The sequence below is a fragment of the Trichoderma ghanense genome, assembly GCF_004382785.1.
Source record: "Trichoderma ghanense strain CCMA-1212 chromosome Unknown scaffold_2, whole genome shotgun sequence".
Lineage (NCBI taxonomy): Eukaryota > Fungi > Ascomycota > Sordariomycetes > Hypocreales > Hypocreaceae > Trichoderma > Trichoderma ghanense.
This window is the reverse complement of record NW_027395665.1, coordinates 1,955,699-1,978,348: the sequence shown is the minus strand read 5'-3', so window position 1 is coordinate 1,978,348 and position 22,650 is coordinate 1,955,699. Positions and strand designations below refer to the sequence as shown.

The 22,650-nt window shown below is 54.0% G+C and overlaps 6 protein-coding genes across 6 annotated transcripts; 4 read left to right on the top strand and 2 right to left on the bottom strand.

Annotated features, from left to right (window-relative positions):
• Positions 1-48: 48 nt before the first annotated feature.
• CCMA1212_003028 (uncharacterized protein) lies at positions 49-1,551 on the top strand (the record flags this gene model as incomplete). Its single annotated transcript, XM_073700392.1, has 2 exons — positions 49-883; positions 944-1,551. 2 exons carry the CDS (start codon positions 49-51, stop codon positions 1,549-1,551), a joined length of 1,443 nt encoding a protein of 480 aa, XP_073561421.1.
• Positions 1,552-1,998: 447 nt separating this feature from the next.
• Positions 1,999-3,308, bottom strand: CCMA1212_003027 (Plasma membrane iron permease; the record flags this gene model as incomplete). Its single annotated transcript, XM_073700391.1, has 4 exons — positions 1,999-2,283; positions 2,350-2,548; positions 2,617-3,065; positions 3,153-3,308. 4 exons carry the CDS (start codon positions 3,306-3,308, stop codon positions 1,999-2,001), a joined length of 1,089 nt encoding a protein of 362 aa, XP_073561419.1.
• A 2,210-nt stretch (positions 3,309-5,518) lies between these two features.
• CCMA1212_003026 (Iron transport multicopper oxidase FET3) lies at positions 5,519-7,689 on the top strand (the record flags this gene model as incomplete). The annotated part of the gene is made up of 5 exons (XM_073700390.1): positions 5,519-5,854; positions 5,953-6,447; positions 6,504-7,080; positions 7,145-7,370; positions 7,449-7,689. 5 exons carry the CDS (start codon positions 5,519-5,521, stop codon positions 7,687-7,689), a joined length of 1,875 nt encoding a protein of 624 aa, XP_073561420.1.
• Positions 7,690-8,749: 1,060 nt separating this feature from the next.
• Positions 8,750-9,846, bottom strand: CCMA1212_003025 (CDP-diacylglycerol-inositol 3-phosphatidyltransferase; the record flags this gene model as incomplete). Its single annotated transcript, XM_073700389.1, has 3 exons — positions 8,750-9,139; positions 9,209-9,585; positions 9,675-9,846. 3 exons carry the CDS (start codon positions 9,844-9,846, stop codon positions 8,750-8,752), a joined length of 939 nt encoding a protein of 312 aa, XP_073560878.1.
• A 1,493-nt stretch (positions 9,847-11,339) lies between these two features.
• CCMA1212_003024 (Glutamine-dependent NAD) lies at positions 11,340-14,308 on the top strand (the record flags this gene model as incomplete). Its single annotated transcript, XM_073700388.1, has 13 exons — positions 11,340-11,497; positions 11,559-11,762; positions 11,841-12,041; positions 12,155-12,291; positions 12,343-12,638; positions 12,730-12,763; positions 12,859-13,266; positions 13,328-13,471; positions 13,518-13,596; positions 13,663-13,733; positions 13,782-13,832; positions 13,888-13,928; positions 13,988-14,308. The coding sequence occupies 13 exons, from the start codon at positions 11,340-11,342 to the stop codon at positions 14,306-14,308; spliced, it is 2,145 nt and encodes a 714-aa protein (XP_073560879.1).
• Positions 14,309-20,587: 6,279 nt separating this feature from the next.
• On the top strand, positions 20,588-21,730 carry CCMA1212_003023 (Orotidine 5'-phosphate decarboxylase; the record flags this gene model as incomplete). The annotated part of the gene is made up of 1 exon (XM_073700387.1): positions 20,588-21,730. The coding sequence occupies one exon, from the start codon at positions 20,588-20,590 to the stop codon at positions 21,728-21,730; it is 1,143 nt and encodes a 380-aa protein (XP_073561362.1).
• Between the last annotated feature and the right edge of the window lie 920 nt (positions 21,731-22,650).

Genomic DNA, 22,650 nt, shown 5'->3' with positions numbered 1-22,650 from the left:
TGTTCCCCCTCTTGCATGCCGACATCATCATCGTTCCCGCTCTGAAGCATGGACGAGTCTGCGGCAGCGCCCGCAGAGGCCGAGGCCGAGGCCTCAAGCGCCAAACCGGAGCGTCCAGGACCACCACCAGGCCCAGAGATCATCGCCGTGGCCGATGCCGGCGACATTATCCTCGACGTCACCTTTGAGACTTCCAAGGAGACGCTGCGCAAGTCCAGCAAGGCGACGGCGTACGCAGCCAAGAGGCCAGGCGGCGCTCCCCAGCCCACCCTCCAGACCAAGGTGCGGGTGGCCTATCGCGTCAGCCAGGCCGCTCTCAAGAAGCACTCAAAGTACTTCAACAACCTCCTCTCCAACTCCTCCTTCCGCGAGGCCGGCCTCATCGCAGAGGCACACAAGAAGCTTGCAGACAAACAGATCAAGCCGGCAGAGGCAGGCGCCGCGGATCTGCCATGGATCACCATCACGGATGATGACGAGGCCACCAAGGCCGCGGGCCGCGAGCATGCGTTTGAGGATATGCTCCGAATCATGCATCAGAAGCCGCCCAAAACAGCGAGGGTGGCCCTTCAGGACGCAGCTACGATTGCCATTCTCGCTGATCGTTTCGACTGCATCACCCTCGTGGCCCGCTCCATCCTTAATGGGGTGCGCTGGCCAGTCACGACTACAAAGCCCTATACTGACGAGAGCGGCCGCCACACGGACGCCGAGGAGATCCTACGGCAAAAGGTTCTCGTTTCCCTGCTTCTTGGCAACGGCATGAAGCTCCATCAAGCAGCGCGGGAGCTCATTACGCGTGGTTCCCGGCTGTGGAGCGAGTTCCAGTATCGCGATGAGAGTCTGACGGCTGCGTGGTGGCATCTGCCCGACGGCATGGAGGGTAAGTGACGATTGGTCAAGACATCCAAAGTGTTTCATGCTCAAGGACTCGACTAACAAGACAAAACAGAGGAACTGCAGTACCGCAGACAGTGCGTACTCAACACCATTGCGTCCGCCCAACGGCACTTTCTCGACCTGTACTGCTCAAAGGAGCGCCAATGCAAGCTGGGCTACGACTCCAGCGTTGCATGCGACTCCTTCCAGCTGGGCCAAATGGTCAAGTTTCTGACGTCCAAAAACCTCCTGTACCTTGTGGACTACACCCCGGCGTCCCTGGAGAGGGTGCCCGACGCTGCCACGGTCAACATCGACGAGCTGCTCGCTACCCTGAAGCAATGCCCCAACTACCAGGTCGACAAGAATCACACCAACTGCGGCCTTCGAACACGCCTGGAGCCAATCGTCGACTACATACGTGCCATGCTGTCCGCGAGCGGCACGTCCATTGCGCACGCCGACTGGAAGAAGCGTCGGTCCGAGGTGTCGTGGACGATGCTCAGAGATGGCCAAGGCACAGGTGACTTGCACGAAGATTCACGAACGTTTGTCTTTACTCGGGCAGTGGCCAACGACCAGCGGCTTCGTTACGAAAACGCCATGTATACTGACCGCTTGTCTAAGAGCTTATTCACGGCCAGCTCGTGGGATTGGACGCCCGAGGCTTAACGCTGGGTGACCAAGGCTTTTTCGATGGCCCTTGATTTTACTTGCAAGAAAGTTCAAGACCAGATAGACTGGAGCAAGCCCTCCTTCGACTGAGCAAGGATAAAGGCCTTGTTTGTGAGCGTATGGTGTGCATCGCAACTGCTCGGCAGATGTGAGTGTGAACATGTATACCAGGTATGAAGACGACATTGTTGCCTTGAAGTTTGAAGGGGATCCCGAATGAGGGTATATGTTCTTTACGAGACAACTTTTTATGACAACACCGAGCTTGAGATATTGAAGGGAAGAGTGAATGAGGGTATATTCATCAAGTTCATTACGAGATAACTTTTATATGACAACACACAGAGCATAGGACACCTCATGAGGACCATGTATCAACACGACATCACCGTGTCCCACATATCTCATCTGTGACAGTGGTATCCTTTCCGTCCCCGTGTCTACTTAGTTGAGAGCGGTAGTCTTCTCAGATACGTTCTTAGTCTCACCGACATCGTGGCTCTCACTTCCGCTGCGAGCCTCGGCGTCGTAGGGGACGGCAGCCTTGGCCTTCTGGAAGGGCCACCGTCCCTTGGTCTCGTGGAACCGGATGAGGATGAAGGAGGCCATGACGAAGACCCAGTAGAGGTTGTACGAGATGACGGAGCCGTAGGTGGCGGAGTTTGTCCAGCCGAGGATGGCCTGGAAGATGCCCCAGCCGCCGTTGTTGGGGACGTTGGGGTTGCAGCACTATTTTCGATTCCAGTATTAGCTTGTTTGTGTTGCAAGGTTTGCTTGAGGAATGGGCTAACTTACGTTGACGTGCCACACGACTTTGTCAATGTCGTAGGACCCTGGGCCGGAGCCGAGCTCGGAGGCGTCGCTGCCGACAATCTTGTTCCACTTGCCTTGTTCAAGGGACCAGACGGCACGGGAGAAGAGGCCGGCGCCGACGAGATACAGCAGGCAGGTGGATGCGACGAGGAAGTATTGCAGCCTCGTCGATGAGCCTCCCCTGTAAGCCTGTATTAGTCACGATATCGCTTATAGATGGATGAAATGGAAAAAGAGAGCTTCACGTACTTGTACAGGAGATATCCAACAACGCCACCAACAAGTAGCCCAATAACCACCGGAAGCGGCACCGCATACGCGGGCGCCGAAAAGGTGACGCCGGCAACGAACACGACGGCCTCGATGCCCTCGCGCAGGACGGTGATGAAGGGCAGGAAGAACATGGCGTACTTCTCGAGGACCTGAGCAAGCCAGCCGCGGTCGGAGGCGGAGCGGACCTTGATGGGGGCCTCGATGGCCTTTGCGAGCTTGGCGCGCCACTTGTCCTGCATCTTGCCGATGCGCAGGAGGGCGGCGCCCATGAGGGTGATGATGATGGAGGCGACGAGGGAGAAGGCGCCCTCGTAGTACTGCTCGGACTGGTCCCATGTGTTGGAGCCGACGGTGTAGAAGACGCCGATGAGGGCGGCGGCGATGATCATGCAGAGGAGGAAGCCTGTTGCGACGCCGATCCAGATCTTGATTGGAGTGTTAGCGAAAAATATTTCTACCAAGATATGAAGATGATGATGACGATGCGCTGGAAGGGGGATTTGAAGGCTTACCTGCGCTCGCAGCTTCTTGTAGACCTTGCGGTCGGCATTGGGGCCGTCGAGGGTCTGCTTCAGAAAGGCGAGCAGCACGGAGACGATGATGACCGTCTCCAGCGTCTCGCGGAAGACGACGAGGAAGACGGGGACGGAGAAGACGTCCTTGGCCATTGTGGGAGACGGCTGTCGCTGTGGCGGAGCAGAGAGACGAGACGGGGAGAGGATGAAGGGAGAGGAGGAGAGAGGAGACGAGATGCGAGGGGATATCGACTCATACAAAAAGGGAAATGCTGGGATAGAGACGGCGGTGTCGGCAGCAATAAAGAGCAAACGAGGCCGCCAAAGAAGAAACACGGGCAAAAGATGGAGAAATGGGCGGAACAAGAAGAAGTCAGAGGTCCCAGCCCGGCCCAATTCAATCGACCGGGCCCATCGTTGCCTCGTCCGACTCGGATCAGATAAGCTTGATGGGGAAGTTTGTCAAGAAGTTTACTTTTGATGCAGCAGTGCGTGTGCGAGGCCCCGCTCTTTGTTTCTACCTTGACATTTCTCTCCACTTTCGTACACTAGCTGGGATGGATGGGTCGAGGGGAGACGAAACAAATGGACGACGAGGAAGAAAAATTTCATGTGTGCTATGTACTAGCATGGGTGGGAATAGGGCGGCTAAAGAGAAAGGGCACGAACCGATTAGTTCCGCGCATGTACGAATACGTTCGAAGTATGGAGTATATAGACTACACGCATGGGCTGCCGGCAAAGCGCCGAGGCTGAACGAAGCTGCGAAGTGATGATACATATGACTCGATGGTGTTAGTGGTACGTAGGGTTGCAGTGAACAGGTAGGAAATCGTCGGCAACAGTTGTCGGCCGAGGTGGATGCCGAGCAGAGAGGGCTGATGGCTGCCAAGAAAAGTTATCTGATCCGAGAAGTGGCATCTCTTGGCCATTTGCCGATTATCCTGGCGTCTTGGCTTCCGTCTGAGGTGCCTGGGTAAGTATGCATCTTTTGCCAAAGGTCAAGATGGTGGTGACACCTTGGCCTTGTCACATGTTCCAGGATCGAAGAGAACAGAACCGAGTATAAGCTTGTACAGTAGCTGCCAACTCGTACATATTTCGTATATACGACCACGACACCGAATTACTCCCTGCCTTGTCAAGGATACTACAAGCAAATTTTTTTCCATTGGCTCCATCATCGCAAGGGACAATTCATTTCTCTGCGCGCCATTTTGCAGCTCGGCCCCGTTCTGCAATAGGTAGTTGCAACCAACAACTTGGACTTGAGTTGCCAAGAAAAGGGTCCCGGATGCTTCCAGCTTTTCCTGATCATCTTATCTGATCACACTAACGATTATCAATCAGCCCACCATCAGCTGCAGCCCCGCATCAACCACAGCTTCCATTGGCTAGGCCCTCCATAAGTGGAGCATTACTGATGTCTTAGTGATACTCCCTAGCCAATCATAGATGCCAATTGAGCCAAGAATTATGCTTGAACCGGCTTTCGCTCGCCTTTTTCCTATTTTCTCTCTAGGGCTTTCAATGTGTCGTTTCTTCTTCCTACCTACCTAGCCTAATAGTACTACTAGCACTAGTAATAATACCTGCTGAACCTCGTTGATGGACGGGTCACCCACCCTGTGGAAAAGCCCGCCGTTGCAACGTGCTTTTCTGGGCCGAGGACCGTTACCCACAATGCAAACAAACACCGCAAAATAAAGGTTGTGTAGTAGCTTAATTGTATGCATGATCCTTGTTTTGCCCGTGGCCTCTCCTCGTCTCGTTGGGGTCGTTTTTTTTTTTTTTTCTTTTTCTGTCTTTCCTGATGGAGCCCCCTTGCTGCCAGCCGGAGGAACTGCAGAGCCCGCTCCGTCCATCCACGACGACGAAAGCGAGGCATTCGGTCGTATCCGAGGCCCAATCCTGACCCCATCTACTAGCAGTGAAATAAAAAAAAAAAATACATAGGACATCAGCTGGGTGACTCTTCTCGACGCTGCGGCTGGACCCTCTCTGGTTGGTGGAGCGGGTTGCAGGACTAGCAGGTTGATGGCGGGCTTTGCACCGAGCCCACATGCAGCCATCTTGCCTTTATCAATCTCTCGAGCCATCATCGGAAGGCTTCTCTCAGCTTTTCCCCATCGTCGACTCGGCATTCGAAGGCTGTCGAGTGTGAGAAGCTGATTTCCTCCCATATTCGTGCCGCTCTTCTCTTCTCCCTTTCCTCCCCTCCCCTCCATCCTCCGTCCTCTCCCCGCTCATCCCTTCTTAACCGTCTGCTCTGCTCTGCCCTGAAGACGTGAGAAGGGAGCTCAGCTGGCTCCTCTACACTCCTCCCAACAACACCATCTGGCGAGACAATCCATCCAGCAGACATGAACAGCCTCACGCGGCTGCTGCTCGCCGCCTCTCTGGGCGTTGTCAGCGCGGCCACCGTCAAGTATGACTTCAACATCACTTGGGTCACGGCCAACCCGGACGGAGCCTTTGCGCGTCCCGTCATTGGCATCAACAACCAGTGGCCCATTCCTCGCATTGAGGCCAATGTTGGCGACCGCATCGTCATCAACGTCAACAACCAGCTCGGCAATCAGTCGACGTCGCTGCACTTTCACGGCCTGTACATGAACGGCACCACGCACATGGACGGCCCTGTGGGAGTGTCTCAGTGTGCGATTCCTCCCGGCCATTCGTTCACATACGACTTTACTGTAGGCCTGACCCACTGTTGCTGCTCCCTTCTCAAGAGGTTGTATAGGCGGCCGTATAAGCCGTGCAAACCGTATTCTGACCAGAAGCTGTTCTACAGATTGACCAACCTGGCACCTACTGGTATCACTCTCACCACAATGCGCAGTACCCCGACGGTCTTCGTGGTCCTCTCATCATCCACGACCCCAAGTTCCCCTACAGGAAGGAGGTCGACCAGGAGCTTGTCCTGACCCTCTCAGACTGGTACCACGACCAGATGGCCACCCTTCTCCCTGCTTTCCTGTCCAAGAACAATCCAACTGGAGCCGAGCCCGTGCCCAAGGCGGCGCTGATGAACGAGACCCAGAACTTGACCGTCTCTGTCGAGCCCAACACGACGTACATGTTCCGGGTCATCAACATCGGTGCCTTTGCCGGCCAGTACCTCTGGATCGAGGGACACACGATGCGCATCGTTGAGGTCGACGGCGTCTATACGGAGCAAGCCGAGGCCGAGATGGTCTACGTTTCGGCTGCTCAGCGCGTCAGCTTCCTCCTCACCACCAAGAACGACACCTCTCTCAACTTTCCCATTGTCGCCAGCATGGACACTGTAAGAGAACTACCCATACAGCAAATATCATGTTATGATGCTAACCAGATCCACAGTCCCTCTTTGATACTCTGCCAGAGGACCTCAACTACAACGTCACCGGGTGGTTGACCTACGACTCCCAGGCCACCCTTCCGGAGCCTGCCCTCGTCGACGAGCTCGACCCCTTTGACGACATGGACCTCGTGCCCTACGACAAGATGGAGCTTCTCCCCGAGCCAGACCAGGTGGTCGAGCTCGACGTCATCATGGACAACCTCCGCGACGGCAAGAACTACGCCTTCTTCAACAACATCACCTACACCCACCCCAAGGTCCCCTCCCTGTACACCGCCCTGTCCGCCGGCGATCTCGCAGACAACGCCGCCGTCTACGGCGAGTACACCCATCCCTTTGTCCTCAAGAAGGGCGAGATTGTGCAGATTGTCGTCAACAACCTCGACTCCGGCCGTCACCCGTTCCATCTCCACGGCCACGCCTTCCAGGCTATCCACCGTTCCGAGGAAGAGGCCGGCACGTTCGAGGACGAGGCCCTCTCCGAGAGCGACTACAGGGCCGTGCCGATGCGACGAGATACCCTCGTCATTTGGCCCAACGGCAACATTGTCATGCGCTTCAAGGCCGACAACCCCGGTACGTGTCTGCCCTGAACCTGTTCATTCTTCGTTTTGCACGTGCTAACCTTGGTTGCGCTCAGGCGTCTGGCTCTTCCACTGCCACATCGAATGGCACGTCGCCTCCGGCCTTCTCGCCACCTTTGTCGAGGCTCCCCTCGACATCCAGAAGCAGTTCACCATCCCCGATGACCACCTCGCTGTCTGTGAGGCCGGAAGCGTCCCCACCAAGGGCAATGCCGCTGGCAACACTGCCGACTTTCTTGACTTGACGGGCGAGAACAAGGCTCCCGGCACCATCCCCGGCGGGTAAGCATATAACCTCCCCCCTTTTCTTGTCCCGGAGGCAACGAAAGTAGTTCAACTGACATGAATCTTATGCAACAGCTTCACTCCCCGCGGCATCGTCGCCCTGGTCTTCAGCTGCATCACCGGCGTCCTCGGCGTCATCGTTGTCGCCTGGTACGGCCTCTCCACGCCCCTCGAGCTCGTCCCCGGGGGAGTCACCCGCATCGTCGAAACCTCCGAGGTCGCAGACCACTCGTCCGCTGCCGCGGGCCATGACGACTCTGGGGCTGCGGTCACGTCTAGCAATGGCGCTTCCGGCGGAGCCCCTCTGAGAAGCTGAGAAGAAGCAGGCCGGTTATATTTTGCTTTCCTGTGTTTTTTGCTGTGTCATGGGTGTGAAAGAGGTATATATGTGTATTGGATATGATGATGTCTGCATGATGTGGATGAGGTGAAAAAGCGCATTTGATGGTAATAAGCTCATGTCATGTAATCAATTACTGAAAGAAAAGTTTGAGATACCCACATCTTTATATTTCTCGTCTTTGGAATGCTATCTGGTGTTCGTCTGATAAATACCGGTGGCTACCTTATGAGTCAATGCTCCCTTGGAGCAGTACAATTCAAATTGAATGGTACCCTCAATCTCCTAATATGGAAGCGAAAACGAGGTTAAAAAGAGCCATGAAAGAAGAACACTGATTAAGTATTATCTACAGCAAAAGAAGCAGGAACAGGTCAAGTACAGTTGAGTTTCAAGTCCAGACGGTGAGAATACCATCCTACAAACGCTTGAAAAAAAAGGCAATCTAAATAACGAGGAGAAAGAAAAAAGGAATAAAGAATGTAGTAAGTAAAATGGATGGCTATCAAATCAGCTCTTCCGCTTTGAAAATTTGCCACAATTTTTTCTGCGTTTGTATATCCCTTCCGCCAATCTGCCCCTGCCCTTTGTATATAAGAGGGCAGAATTTCAGTAGTTTCACGACCCGCCACCCGTGTTTGTTTGTTTGTTGTTGAGCCCCCGTTTACGCCAAGCCATGCAATTCCATTATTAACAGCTGCTTCTCGTTGATGAGAGAATCATCGAGAGAAGGCTTACGCTGTGTGATCCACCAAGGCAACACTCATGTTGCCCAAAAGGAGACAGGGCCTTTAGAAAGACAAGACTCCGTTGCCTGTTTCTGTCCGACATGAATAAACAACTCCCGTCAACTCTGCATATTCTTCCAGCAGGTATGGTCTGTGCATGCTACACATCTCCATACACTCCTCGTCTGTTCGGTAGCTCGTCGACTGCCCCATATGTATCCTTACATTCCGAATCTGTTCGAGAGCTTATCGACTGCCCCCGCCGTTGCGTGACTAGCATTGATGGTCTACGCCGTATAAATGCCCAATTAAGCTGCTCGGGCCTTCTTGTTGAGTCCCTTGGCCTTGCGTGTTTTGATGTCAACCTCGGCAAGCCACTTGCTCGCCTTGACCATCTGGACCACGTTGATAATCTGCTTAGCCAGCATGATGGGAAAGCTGATACCGGTAATGATCCAGGGGACGGTGGAGTCCATCTTGTTCGCTCGGGCAAATTCGAGGGCGGCGGCGCTGAAGGGGTCGGGGAACAGTTGTCGGAGCAGAGAGGTGTTGACCGGGACGCCGGGCTGGATCAGGCCACCGCTGGTCTCCTCCACGCTCTTGATGAGGTGAGGCGAGAGGAGGGGCGACGAGAAGGACAGGAGGTAGAGCGCAATGAAGAAGACTTCATTGAAGAGGCAGAAGACGAACAGTACGGTCTGGAGGAAATCTGGTCAGCAATCGATTACGCCTCGATGGCGGGAAATCGGAGGTCGGGGCATGCGAACCTTGTTGGTGTAGTACAAGTTCAGCAGCCAGCTCTGGCTCTTGTCAATGTTCTTGTGGCTCGAATCGGAGCCGCCAACCACCAAGGTGGCATACATGTGCATGTAGTGGCTGGAGAAGTCGAGCGCAATCAGGCCCTGGAAGATAATGGCCCATCGGGGAAAGGCCGAAGACAGAAAGACCAGCAAACACGAGGTGGTACAGCGGTCGGTGACCATGTCCAGGACGGCGCCGAACCGGGTCGACTGGTTAAAGGCCCTGGCGGCATATCCGTCGAGGGCGTCGAGCAAGCAGGAGATGCTGTAGAGCAGGGAGCACGTGCGAGGGTGCAGGGGCATGTAGTACAGAGATGCAATGGCGAGGACGATCCGGCAGTATCCTGGCAGCCAAACAGTTGTCAGCAAACGAGTCGCCACGTTCTCCTCGCTCCTCGTCACGGAGCCCGTGCCATTGGGACGAGGCACGTACCTATGATGTTGGGCCAGAAAAGGAAGATGTTCTCGTCCGGGTCAGAGTCCGAGGCTTCCGGCGCATCGCGAGCTGAGCCGTTGCCGTCCACGACAGCAGCAGCCCGGTCGTCGTCAGAGCCGTGCTCGAGCTTTTCCTGGGCGGCCCGCCGTCGAGTCCGAGGTGCCGACATGATGGAGAAGGGCGAGAGGTGCTATCGCGAGGCTGAACCGCCGACGATGGGAGGAGCGGAGCTGCCGACGAAGCTCGCGTGATTAAAGGCCGAACGACGTGGCGGCTTCTCTTTATACGCCTGGGCAAAGCCCGGAGGAATCGCAGATGGAGGGGCTCGATGTGGCAGCGGCACAAGCGGTGGGCAGCAGAAGAAAAAGCAGCAGGACCTGCAGCTGGCGGAAGCAAATGCGTCGTCTAGCGGAGGAAGATAAGGTAGAGATAGGAAATGGTGGGCGAAAGGAGCGGATGCGAATGGAAGAAGAGTTGCAGACTTTCAGGAGAGCTTGAATGGAAAAAGCCAAGCTCCAGCCTTATTAGCACCAACTTACCTCAGGTAGAGGTACTCGAGCAGCAGCAAAAGCGGCCCATGGTGGCGGACACGGTGTCGCAAGTGGCCATTGGCGGGCGGCCCGGTGCCAAAGTCGGTGTTCAGCCCTGCACCGCCAGCGTGGGTTGACTGTGGCTGCAGTGCCGCTGCACGCTGTGGTGCGCCAAAGGAGGCTAGCGCAGCGGGTGTGGACTTGCTGTCATGGTACCTGTCACTTGTATCCGTACCTTCAAGGTTTCAATGTAGGTAAATGATGAGCGGCCTCAATCTCCGGCTCCGTGCTCACACCACAAAATGGGCGACATCAAAAAGCATTCGCTTTGATTCGCACCCTGAAGGGGTCATCAGAGGGCGTGTGAGGCCTCGCATTTGCCGTCACCGAATCAGAACTGCGTCCTCAGCCTCCATTCCTCTGGCCTTGTAGGCTGAAGATTCGTAGGCCGTGGCTTTGACGCGCAGACGGCAATGTTACAACCCCGGTCCGTAATTTCGGGAGGCTTTACAAAGGTATTGGTAGAACGTCACCGAGTGAGACTCCATGGCTGCCTGCTTCGAGAATACGTCTAGAATTCAAGGCGACGCCGAGCGAATCATGTTTCGTATAATAAGTAACATCTACGAGCTGGAAATGACAAGTGTGGTGCTGTAGTATATACTTACAAGCTCGAGTTACATGACGTGAAAGTTCTCGGTGTCGCTCGGCATCTACTGTTTGGAGACCTTCGATTTGCTTCTTTGCATCCATATACTAAGGTATACAACAAAAACACAACCACTGGGCTGGAGCGGACAGGATCAACTATTCAGCTGAATGAAGGACAGATAGCCACGTAACTCGTATGTCATTCGATCAGCATCACCCTGTGGAGACGAAGTTTCTGGCGTCGTGAAGTATGTATGCGTAAAGGATGTTCGGCATTTCTCGATCTTACTTAAGCAAGGCCCGGTTTACAGCTGGAAAGCGTCGACTTAGTCCAAGGTACTAGAAGGCATAACATCACCCCTCTTTGGCTCAAATGGAGCATGTCTGCCAAGCCGTAGACTCGTCGCTTTTCTTCTCCTTCTTCTCACCTTGAGCACATTGTGTCGCCAATTGAGTATCTGGCGTCTTCCGGTGCTTGAAGATGGCGCATCTCATCACTGTTGCAACATGCTCCCTCAACCAGTGGGCGCTGGATTGGGAGGGCAATCTCTCCAGAATCCGCACCAGCATCCTCAAGGCCAAAGAAGCTGGAGCATCTTTGCGAACAGGCCCTGAATTGGAAATCAGCGGCTATGGATGGTAGGCTTCGCAGTTACCGTGGATGCGCCGGAACAGTCGAGTCGGTGCTAACCTATGGCAGTCTTGACCACTATCTCGAGTCTGATGTCTATGACCATGCCATGGATATGCTGTTCAAGATCCTGTCGGATACCTCTCTCCATGGCATTCTCATCGACGTGGGCCTTCCGATCATGCATCGGGGCTGCAGATTCAACAGTCGCGCCATCATTCTTGATGGAAAGCTCATATGCCTTCGCCCCAAGATGTACCTGGCCAATGATGGGTGAGTATGATGATCCCGGAATCGGACCTGTCGCGATGACGGTCCCCATATTGAACACGACTGACATGGTCGCAACAGAAACTTCAGAGAAAACCGATTCTTCACTCCATGGCACCGCCCCAGACATGTTGAGATGCACAATCTGCCGCCTCAACTGCAGAAGCACCAGGGTGTTCGACAGGTCCCTATTGGCGACGTCATCTTGTCTCTCAACGATACGACGCTTGCAGCCGAAACCTGCGAGGAGCTCTTCACACCTCAGGCACCACACATCAACATGTACGTCTTGTCTCTTCAACGATGGATGCCTTTCGCCATGACGTATTGAAGCCTGATCTTCATGCTCTTCATCGAACCAGCTCCGACGCCTGCATCTACTGACAGCTTTCCAGGGGCTTGAACGGTGTTGAAATTTTCACAAACAGCTCGGGATCTCACCACAGCTTGCGCAAGCTCAACGAGAGAATTGCCTTGATCCAGGAGGCAACCCGCAAGAACGGCGGCATCTATCTCTATGCCAACCAATCAGGTGGGTTGCAAAGCACTGTCCTTTGTCCACCCCATTGCTGACCGTTCATAGGCTGTGATGGTGACCGTCTGCTCTACGATGGATGCTCAATGATCATGGTCAACGGCGAGATTGTCGCCCAGGGCTCGCAGTTCAGCTTGGAGGACGTTGAAGTGGTGACGGCAACGGTCGACCTCGAGGAAGTGCGGGCACACCGCTGCGCCCCGTCTCGTGCCTTCCAAGCCATGCAGGCGCCAGCCTACGACAGAATCGAAGTTGACTTTCGACTTACGCATGAGACCACAAGCATCATGGAGATTCCCACGCCGACCCGGCCACCAAGATATCACCTCCCAGAGGAAGAGATTGTACGTGATCTCAGCTTTATGGCTTACAGTGCCAAGGCTATTGGTTGTCCAAGAAGGTTGAAGCAAATCGCTAACTAGGGATGCCCAATAGGCTCTCGGTCCGGCATGCTGGCTGTGGGATTACCGTGAGTTTCTGTCATATCCCTTTGTGGCGTTGAGGATATATTCCATCTCCGCCATCAATGCAACGAGCGCATATACTAACATTTCACCTCACAAGTCCGACGAAGCAAAATGGCGGGCTACCTGGTACCCCTCTCAGGAGGCATCGACTCGTGCGCCACGGCTACCATTGTATACAGCATGTGTCGGCTCGTGGTTCAGGCTGTCAAGGACGGCAACAAGGAGGTCATTGCTGACGTCAAGAGAATTGCTGCTTTCTCCGACAAATTGCCTGAGACTCCTGAGGAGTTTTGCAACCAAATCTTCCATACGATCTATATGGGCATGGCCAACCAAAGCAGCAAGGAGACTCGACAGCGTGCCCAGGACCTCGCCAACCGTATCGGAAGCTACCATACCGACTTGAACATTGACGACACCTATCATGCCACGAAGAATTTGCTTACGCAAGGCACGGGTTTTGAGCCCAAGTTTAAGGTGCACGGAGGATCAAACACTGAAAACCGTATGTCCTCTCCTCTCTGCCGGTTGTCATGATGAAAAAAACGGGCCGCTAACTTCCGCAGTGGCGTTGCAAAATATTCAGAGCCGCTCACGCATGGTCATTGCCTACTACTATGCGCAGATGCTGCCAATGGTTCGACAACGGCCCGGGGGAGGCAGTCTACTGGTTTTGGGCTCCAGCAACGTGGACGAATGTCTTCGAGGATGTAAGTTGCTAACGCGTTGTCTTCGGGACTGGGTGTGTGCTAATAGTCTCGCCTACAGACCTCACGAAATACGACTGCAGTTCGGCCGATATCAACCCCATCGGATCTATCAGCAAGTCCGACCTGTAAGTCACCCGTACAATGCGGAAACAAGACACAACTTGATGAAGATGCTGATGTACATTCGAAAGCAAACGCTTCATTGCCTGGGCAAGCAAGAACCTCGATATGCCGATCTTGGAGGACTTTATTCACGCTATTCGTAAGTCGATGCGTGGCATATTATGTTTCTTTGGCTGATGACGAATAGCTACGGCCGAGCTTGAGCCCATCACTGAAAACTACGTCCAAAGCGATGAAGGTACGTCGAGGCTACATTCTGTGAGGGAAGCGATTCAAACTGACGAAAAACGCAGTCGATATGGGCATGACCTATGATGAACTATCCCGCTTTGGTGTAAGTAAAGCTCCATGACAGAACGATGACTGAGAGATAGCTAACTAGCTGTTTGATAGACATTACGCAAGCAGCACAACCTCGGACCGTATGGCATGTTCCTGAGGCTGCTCAACGAATGGGGTGGCCATGGCAAACTGAGCCCGCGCCAGATCGCCGACAAGGTCAAGCGCTTTCACCATTACCATTACATCAATAGACATAAGCAAACCGTGGCGACTCCTGCGTATCACGCGGAATCCTACTCTCCAGATGATCACAGATTCGATCTCCGTCCCTTCCTTTACCCGCCTGCGTTCGAGAGCTGGTCGTTCAAGAAGATAGACGAGAGGGTGGCGGCTCTGGAGAAGACTATGGAGCGGAAACAGGCTGGAAAATAGAAGGGAAGACCACGCCATACAGAAAATAGATGATACTTCATAGCCGGATGCTGTGTTGTCCGAAGTAGTGTTATCGCTTTCCTGAATCATGGAATAGTCTACTCCAGACGTAGCAAGTGGCATTGTTTCGAGGATCTGCGTGCGACTCGAATTATCCCATCAGCTCTAAGCTGATGTGACTTGTTACAATTCATCAACTGCTATCTTTCATGAAATGCAGGATAACGAGTCAGGGTACTGATGGGTGCAGCCAACAGCATACTCGTATAGGTATGCCTAAATATCGTCTTTGAGGGAAAGCCACGACAGCCGAACATGTCACCAACAACACACAGCAGGCATCTGTTATTACTACTAGGTGCTCTAAGCATGTTGCATTCGGACAATGTACTGACCAACAAACAACAACAAAGAGCACTAAACCTGCGCTGGCCCTGCAGCCGGGGGATCTGATGTGTCAACTTTGAGAATGGCCCGGGGAATGCTTGCCGGCATTTGGGCTTGCTTGCTGCTAGTAGTAGTACTCCGGGAAGGGATTCCCGGTCCTATTGCGGAGAGCGTTTTTCTTTTTTTTTTTTTTTTTCTTTTCTTTTCTTTTCTTTTCTTTTCTTTGCTTTGTGACTCTTTGGCAGCTAGGTAGGTAGTTGCTTGATGAGGACATGGATGAGGACATGAGACAAGACCACCTTAGACGAGCAAGCCGTCGTGTAAAGAGGCGAGAATTGCGTTGTTGGCATCAATCCGTCCTCCCTCATTCCTCTCTTTTTTGTCTGTCTGGCCGTTGTTTCAATCGTTTTTCAAGAGCACCAGAGGTCCTTCTCGGGTTGAATCCGAGTGCGGAATTACCGTTACCTTGCCCATACTGCATGCAGTGTTCTATCAGCAGCTCATGCTTATTTTTCCTGGTGTTTCAAGTTGTCTGACCTGTGCGTGCGTTTCTCTCAGTCTCACTCTGGGGGGTTCCATTTGACTTTCCCACTGCTACCCTCACGCAGTAGCATCTCACGCAAAATACTACCTGTCTCATCTAGATCTCGGGATGCCCGTCGATCAAAACCGGTGCCGCTTGGCGCGAATCGGGCGAAACTGCTGACGAGTTCATGCGCCTCTAAACCGCCTTGTGTGCGTGTGGGTGTGCGTGAGACGGTGTTTGACGTATAAAGTTTTTTGGGGGGGTTTTCGATTTTGCAGGGAGTTCTTTGTGCTTGTTGAGTTGTATGAGGAAGAAGTCAACATGATTCTCGCTGCTGCTGCTACTACTAGTTGATCAACTTGGGAGGGTTTCGGCCGTGGTGTTGTTAGATGTGATTCATTGTGCCCTGCAGGCGTCGTAGACTTGTCTTATCGACACGTTACAAAGTCATACCTGATTATACAAAGTAAGGACCTTGCAGGGCATTCGTGCCTCCAAGGCTCAACATATTATTATTAGCAATCACCAACAACGTGCCAGCCGGATCATATAACCAAGGCGCGGGGTGTTTTTCGAGCTGGCGGTAGCGAGCAAGACATGGACATGGACATGGACAAGGGCCAGGGCCGGGGAGGAACGGCGAGTTGTCGTCTCTGTCAAAAGGCAAAAAGGGACCATCGTATGTTTTCTCGGTTTGTTGGTCCTTTGCAGGGCCGGTGACCCCCTGTTCCTCTTGTACAGTATGTAGCCGTATCGTGACAGTACAGCGTCTCTCTCGGAGTCACAGGTCCCGCGTTTGCTATCCGCGAAGCTAGATTCACTTGCTCTATCTGAGCCCGTGATTTAATACAAGTTGCCGGACGTGGTCATGGATACGCTGCCGTCTCTTTGGGGGCGGGGGGTTCAGAGCGACCGGAAAACGGAAGAGAGATGGTCCCCTTTGCCCTCCTATTCCTTTCTGTCAAAGAGGGGGGAAAAGAGGGCCACGTCAAGCTGTCAATTTGCACAGGGCTTGCGGTTTGCCTGGGGATTTCTATCTTGGTGGCTGCGGTCATTCCCTAATTGTCGGAGACAAAAAAAAAAAAAAGAAAAGAAAAAAAGCCCAAAAGGAGGGAAAAAAGATGGGGTTTTCCTCTAGTTGGCGAGATTTGGGGGTCTCTCCCTGTTCCCCCATGTCGATGGCTTCCTTGTGGCGTTAACCTCGTGCCTTTTTTGTTTTCCTGCGCAATGAGGAAAGACGAAACGAATGAAGTGCTGGTTCAGAGCGTTGCGCCATCTGAGATGTCCAAGAGCGGAAGTTATCTTCACAAAGGGGCCGATGCCTATCTAATTCAAGCCAGAAGAAGCCCCATGTTAGTTATCACGCTACTAATGGTGCAAACGAAACGGAAAACGGCCGTCCGTCCCATCGTCTATCGCAAGAACTCCGGGGAGAAGGGGAGGGGGAGGGGAGGGGAGGGGGAGCCAGCTCCGGAACGAAGTTGCGCGCGCTTCTTTGACCAACTAGTTTGCACTCGGAAATGCATGCATGCATGCATGCCTACCTAGGGCGGCTCGGAGTGGGCAGGCAGGGTAAGTTTGGCAGGGGAGGGGGAGTTCTGGCGATAGTTGGGATTGCGGAAGAGAAGCCGACTCGGCCGCGTCGTTGCTCGAGCCCAGTTTTTTTTTTTTCTTCTTGTGTTTATTGTGCTTTCTTTTGCGTGCGTTTAGCCGATGGCTGGCTGTGATTCGCTTGGGGCGGTTTCTGTTGGTGTTGGTAGTTTGACGGCGAAGATGAGGAGAGGAGAGGAGAGGAGAGGAGAGGAGAGGAGAGGAGAGGAGAAGGAAGAGGGGCGAGGAGATGTAGGTTGTTGTAGCAGCATCTTTCAATGTCATGATAGCTGTGAGGTGGCAAGTATTGGCTCAGATAACTTGGAGCAGTTTGCACCAAAGTGTATCAGGTGGGAGCGCATCAGCAATGACCTTTGGGCCATGGAGTCGAGGGATTGCTGACGCCTCGTCCTCACCTCGTCCCTGTGTCTCTTTGTCTCTATGCTTCCCGCCTTGGCCCCCAAAAGGATGTCGTCTCGGCCGGGATGAGACGCCGTGGCAAAGGCTCGAGCATTAGCGCACTCATCATCAGGGCCCTGTCCCTTTCTTCCTGCTTGTTAGACGCACCGCGACAAACGGCAGTGCAGGGGTCGCTTGATGGTGTTGGCTACATGTAGTATCATCAAGGAGACGACGCTCGACTTGTGAGCTCGTACTTGCATGTATTAGCATACGCAGGGCCATCCGAGTCGGGTAAGACGACATGAAGACAGGTCAGCAACTTGGTTCATACGGCTGCTAGTATTACTCGTAGTAGTGCTACAAGCATCCACGCAGGTAAAAGGACGCTTGCCTCTCGGCTGGCTCGTGCATTGCAGCGGAGGATCTCGGGATTCCATCATACTCGTACGAGTTCGGGACTGCAAGCGGGCGCGACAAAACTACCTGTAATAAAGCAAGAGGGAGCCCTGGACTGCCGGCATCCTGAAGGGGGATCGCCGCCGGCCATCTGCACGCAACAGGGCTGCTTGCCAACATGGAGGGACTAGCAGGAGGAGAACGCTTGGATGCTTGATGATGGCTCATCGTCCAATGGGGCAAGCTTACAAGCAGTGGTTTGAGGTCCGCACAGACGGTCAGAGGGGGGGCTGATATTGCAGAACTTGTAACGAGTCAGTCAGTCTGTGCCTGGATGTTGCACAAAGGTTGTATGTACAGTACAGGTAAGGTATGCTTGAATCAACCTCGAGTACTAAGGTGATAGTAGTGTACCCAATAGTTGAGCAAGACAGGTAGGGGAGGGAAGGAGACAATGTCCCATCTGGGATTGCGCCACTTGGAGCCTCGACTTCTGCAAAAGCAGCCCCGATCGCGGCATGTTCGTATCGTAGAGTGAAGAGGCACCAAACCTCCCCCATCGAGATTCATTGCCCTCGACGGAGCGCGCTGAGAATAGTTGCCCAAGCCGGCGGTGGCGCTACCGCGACATGGCGCTAGTTAGCCTGCGGTCCAGGTTGATGCGAGCATGTCGCAGGGCGGGTCTCGTGCGTGCCGAGAGAGACGCCTCAGGGTCTTGGCTTGCCTTTGACGCTTGTCTGTTGTCTTGTTCCAGGGTTCACGACGCATTTCTCTCTGTCTGGGCTGGCGAGGACGGGAGTGGTGGTGGTGAGTGAGTGAGTGAGTGACTGGTGGCGGTGGCATCGAGGCTGGCTTCCAGGCACATGCATGGCGCACGCATGTCAGGCCATGTCGTGTCTTCCCCCCGGCACAGCTGAAGCTTGATGCTGCTGAGAGCTGTCTCCAAGGCGTCAAGCATGTGAGCATCTTCGCGTGTCTAGACTTCAACTCAAGTCGCAGCTGTGGTGGTACCGACGGCAAGGGGTGGATCAACAAGTGCGTGATAATGAACCGGCAAACTCCAACTCGACTTGCAGTTCCGGCATGAAGAACAAAACCCCGCCATTTATTACATGTAGTTATTGGTTAGCCGTGGAGGCCACTTCGTTAGTTGGTCTAAACCCCCAGATTCATGCTCGATGCTCTAGCTCAGCTCAGCCCAAAGATGCGAAGAGCCGGGATGGGGGGAAGATGCTGGCCGTGGAACTAAAATAGTCAGGCCACACACCACTGAGAAGAACCACCACCACAACCAGTGAAAAGCTAGAAATGGAGGTTAAAATGAAGATTAGTCAAAGACGTCGAGAGCCAGATACTACTACCTAGCATCGTACTGTAGACAAGAGACGAGGTATCGCCGCCAATATCAGATGCGCCATCGTGCATGATGGCCTCATCAGCAAACGGCGCCAGTGACGGGCTAGCCGTGGATTGACTCGAGCTCGCCTCTCCTTCTCCTGTGCTTCTCCTTTTGACATCCCGGCTGCGCCTGGACCCCCCGCAGGACGTGCAAACGAACACATCACTTTCAGTCGAGTTCAGGGCAGAAGAGTACATACATGCAGCGTTGTTTGATTCTCACGCTCCGATCAATCAAGCATCTCCATCCAGCCCCCCTGCTCGAGCTCATTGAGAGGCTTGAAAGCATCTGCTTCTCCAACAGGAACAGGAAACCAGAAACCCCCCCCCCCTCCTCCTCCTCCTCCTCCTCTCATCGACTGACCCCCCCCGTTGGGCCCTCGTCCCGTCTCCAACAAAGCACCAAGACCCCTGCTCGCACAAAATCAGAACTAGCCGGTTCCCCCCCAGCAATTCCGGGCCTCGTTGATCCTACTGTGCCTACTGCATTGCATTGGCACAGCTGCAGGCACTTCCAGGCACGGCCACCAAGATTGCAAAAGCCCTTGCTTGCTTGCTTGCTTAGTTCGAGAACTGGGATCAGTGGTTTTGCCTCGTCCTGCCTCGCCTCGCCTTGCCTTGTCGTTTTGCTGCTCGCCTGCGGCAATCGGAACGCCGTAGTGCAGTGCCAAGCAAACCAGCTACTAGGCCTGTTTTCTCGTCTTCTCACTTCTTCCTCTTTGTCCTCTCTCATCCCCATCTTTTCTCCTCCCTCTGTCAACTCCTTTCTCTACCGCTTCCCTTCCTCTTTTCTGTCACTTTCATATTTGACTGACAAGAGGTTTCGACTGGGTTACGTGGTAGTCTGTGTACCAACCAAATCTCTCAATTCCTGACGGCTCAACCGCTATTTACGACTCGGGCTTTTTTGTGGCGTTGGTCACGCTTTGCCAGCTGTCGTCCGTCGTTCTAGGGCTCCCCAACTGACCGAGCTCCCTTTCTGGACCCGGTGGGCTTCACATCCAGCTGCTGAGCGACCTGAACCGAACATCCTCTGTCCTGGTCCAGCGGTTTCGGTTTCTTTCCTTTTTTTTATTTCTTCACTTTTTATTCTCTCTCTTTCTTCTTCTCCCTCCTTCATATCCCCTCTCGGCTCCCTATTACTACCCTCTCGTCTCCTCCGCTCCACCAAACCTCCCACACTCAACCTCTGCCACTTGAAACCCATTCGGTGGTCGCCGGTTTTTTTTTTTTTTTTCTCACCCCCAAAGTCGCAATATCGGATATCGCCGCCGGCATTGATTCGCCTGCTCCGCTAGCATCGACTCCTGCTGCTCTGCTCTCGTTTCCAGAGCTGCTCCCTATACTCCGACCAGGGGACGAGCCCGACATTAAAGCAATTGATCTCCTCGGGGCAACGCAGAGCTCGTAACAGATCCTCCAACCGCCGACTGCTCTCCTCTTCGTCCCGCACCGGCTGTCGCGCTTCCAGCGTCACCCTCTCTTAGCAGAATTGTGCCATCTTTTTCCGCCACCGCGGCCACCCTAAGGGTTGAACTATCCAGCAGCCGCAGCCGCAGCCTCTCTCAGCCTCATCAGCCATGGCACCACACCCGACGCTCAAGGCGACCTTCGCCGCCAGGAGCGAGACGGCGACGCACCCGCTGACGGCGTACCTGTTCAAGCTCATGGACCTCAAGGCGTCCAACCTCTGCCTGAGCGCCGACGTGCCGACAGCGCGCGAGCTGCTGTACCTGGCCGACAAGATTGGCCCGTCGATTGTCGTGCTCAAGACGCACTACGACATGGTCTCTGGCTGGGACTTCCACCCGGAGACGGGCACGGGCGCCCAGCTGGCGTCGCTGGCGCGCAAGCACGGCTTCCTCATCTTCGAGGACCGCAAGTTTGGCGACATTGGCCACACCGTCGAGCTGCAGTACACGGGCGGGTCGGCGCGCATCATCGACTGGGCGCACATTGTCAACGTCAACATGGTGCCCGGCAAGGCGTCCGTGGCCTCGCTGGCCCAGGGCGCCAAGCGCTGGCTCGAGCGCTACCCCTGCGAGGTCAAGACGTCTGTCACCGTCGGCACGCCCACCATGGACTCCTTTGACGATTCCGCCGACTCCAAGGACGCCGAGCCCGCCGCCGTCAACGGCCTGGGCTCCATTGGCGTCCTGGAGAAGCCCATCTACTCGAACGGGTCCGGCGACGGCCGCAAAGGCAGCATCGTCTCCATCACCACCGTCACCCAGCAGTACGAGTCCGTCTCCTCGCCCCGGTTAACAAAGTCAATCGCCGAGGGCGACGAGTCGCTGTTCCCGGGCATCGAGGAGGCGCCGCTGGCCCGCGGCCTGCTGATCCTCGCCCAGATGTCCAGCCAGGGCAACTTCATGAACAAGGAGTACACCCAGGCCTGCGTCGAGGCGGCCCGGGAGCACAAGGACTTTGTCATGGGCTTCATCTCGCAGGAGACGCTCAACACCGAGCCCGACGATGCCTTTATCCACATGACGCCCGGCTGCCAGCTGCCCCCCGACGACGAGGACCAGCAGACCAACGGATCGGTGGGAGGAGACGGCCAGGGCCAGCAATACAACACGCCGCACAAGATCATTGGCATTGCCGGCAGCGACATTGCCATTGTGGGCAGAGGCATTCTCAAGGCGTCAGACCCCGTAGAGGAGGCAGAGCGATACCGATCAGCAGCGTGGAAAGCCTACACCGAGAGGCTTCTGCGGTAGGGGAGAGAATGTGGAAAACAAAAATAAAAGAAATAGCAAAGGGGGGAAGTTGAGGAGGAGAAACGGAGCTGAGAAAGAGCTCATGTCCAAAGCCCGGCATCATAGAATGCAGCTGTATTTAGGCGACCTCTGTTTATCTTCTTCTCGATGATCTTTTTCTTTTTCATAACCTATTTGGGATGATGGACGATGCCCCAGCTGCGTTTGATATCGATACGTATCTTGCATGCAACACACGATGGTGGAGGCGAACTGCACATTTGAAGGCTCATATATGGTCCTGACATAGGTATCTGGTGGACCTGGAAGTTTGGTATTGAATTTTTTTTTTTTTTTTCATCAGTTTTTGGTCTGCGAGCTTGGGGAACAAGAAACAAGCTTGGGACTTCTTTTGGTAGGATTCAGGATCAAATGTCGATATCATCTCCTACCTATGCATTATTGTCCAATGGATTTGATGGTATTCTGTGTCGATCCGTATGTGATTTGCATGTGATGGCTGATGGCCTGTGTGCAGCGTAACATCTTTCAGCAGAGCCGCATACCTCCCTGATGATTCCCAGACTTCTGGAAATTGCATATAGACTTCATGCTCAATTGAAACTGGCCGCTATCTGGTCGAATGCTTTGCTACTTGAGCCTCGGGCAATGATCTGGGCCGGGCCATCTTGCTTCAGAGGTTGCTATCACGTGTGATACCTGGCCAGTGTTGTTCTTGATTCGTCTCGCTCGATTCCACCCAGCTAGACAGGACTTTCGCTTTGTAGGCGCATTCGCACTGAATTGATACGCCTCAAGAAAAGAGAGCTCCGAGATCATTGATTGCTGTTGATAGCCATCCGACGTCGAGAGAAAAACAACAATCCATGAAAGTACCTTATCTTGATATGCATCGATAGAGCCGTAGCTGCAGCATAAGG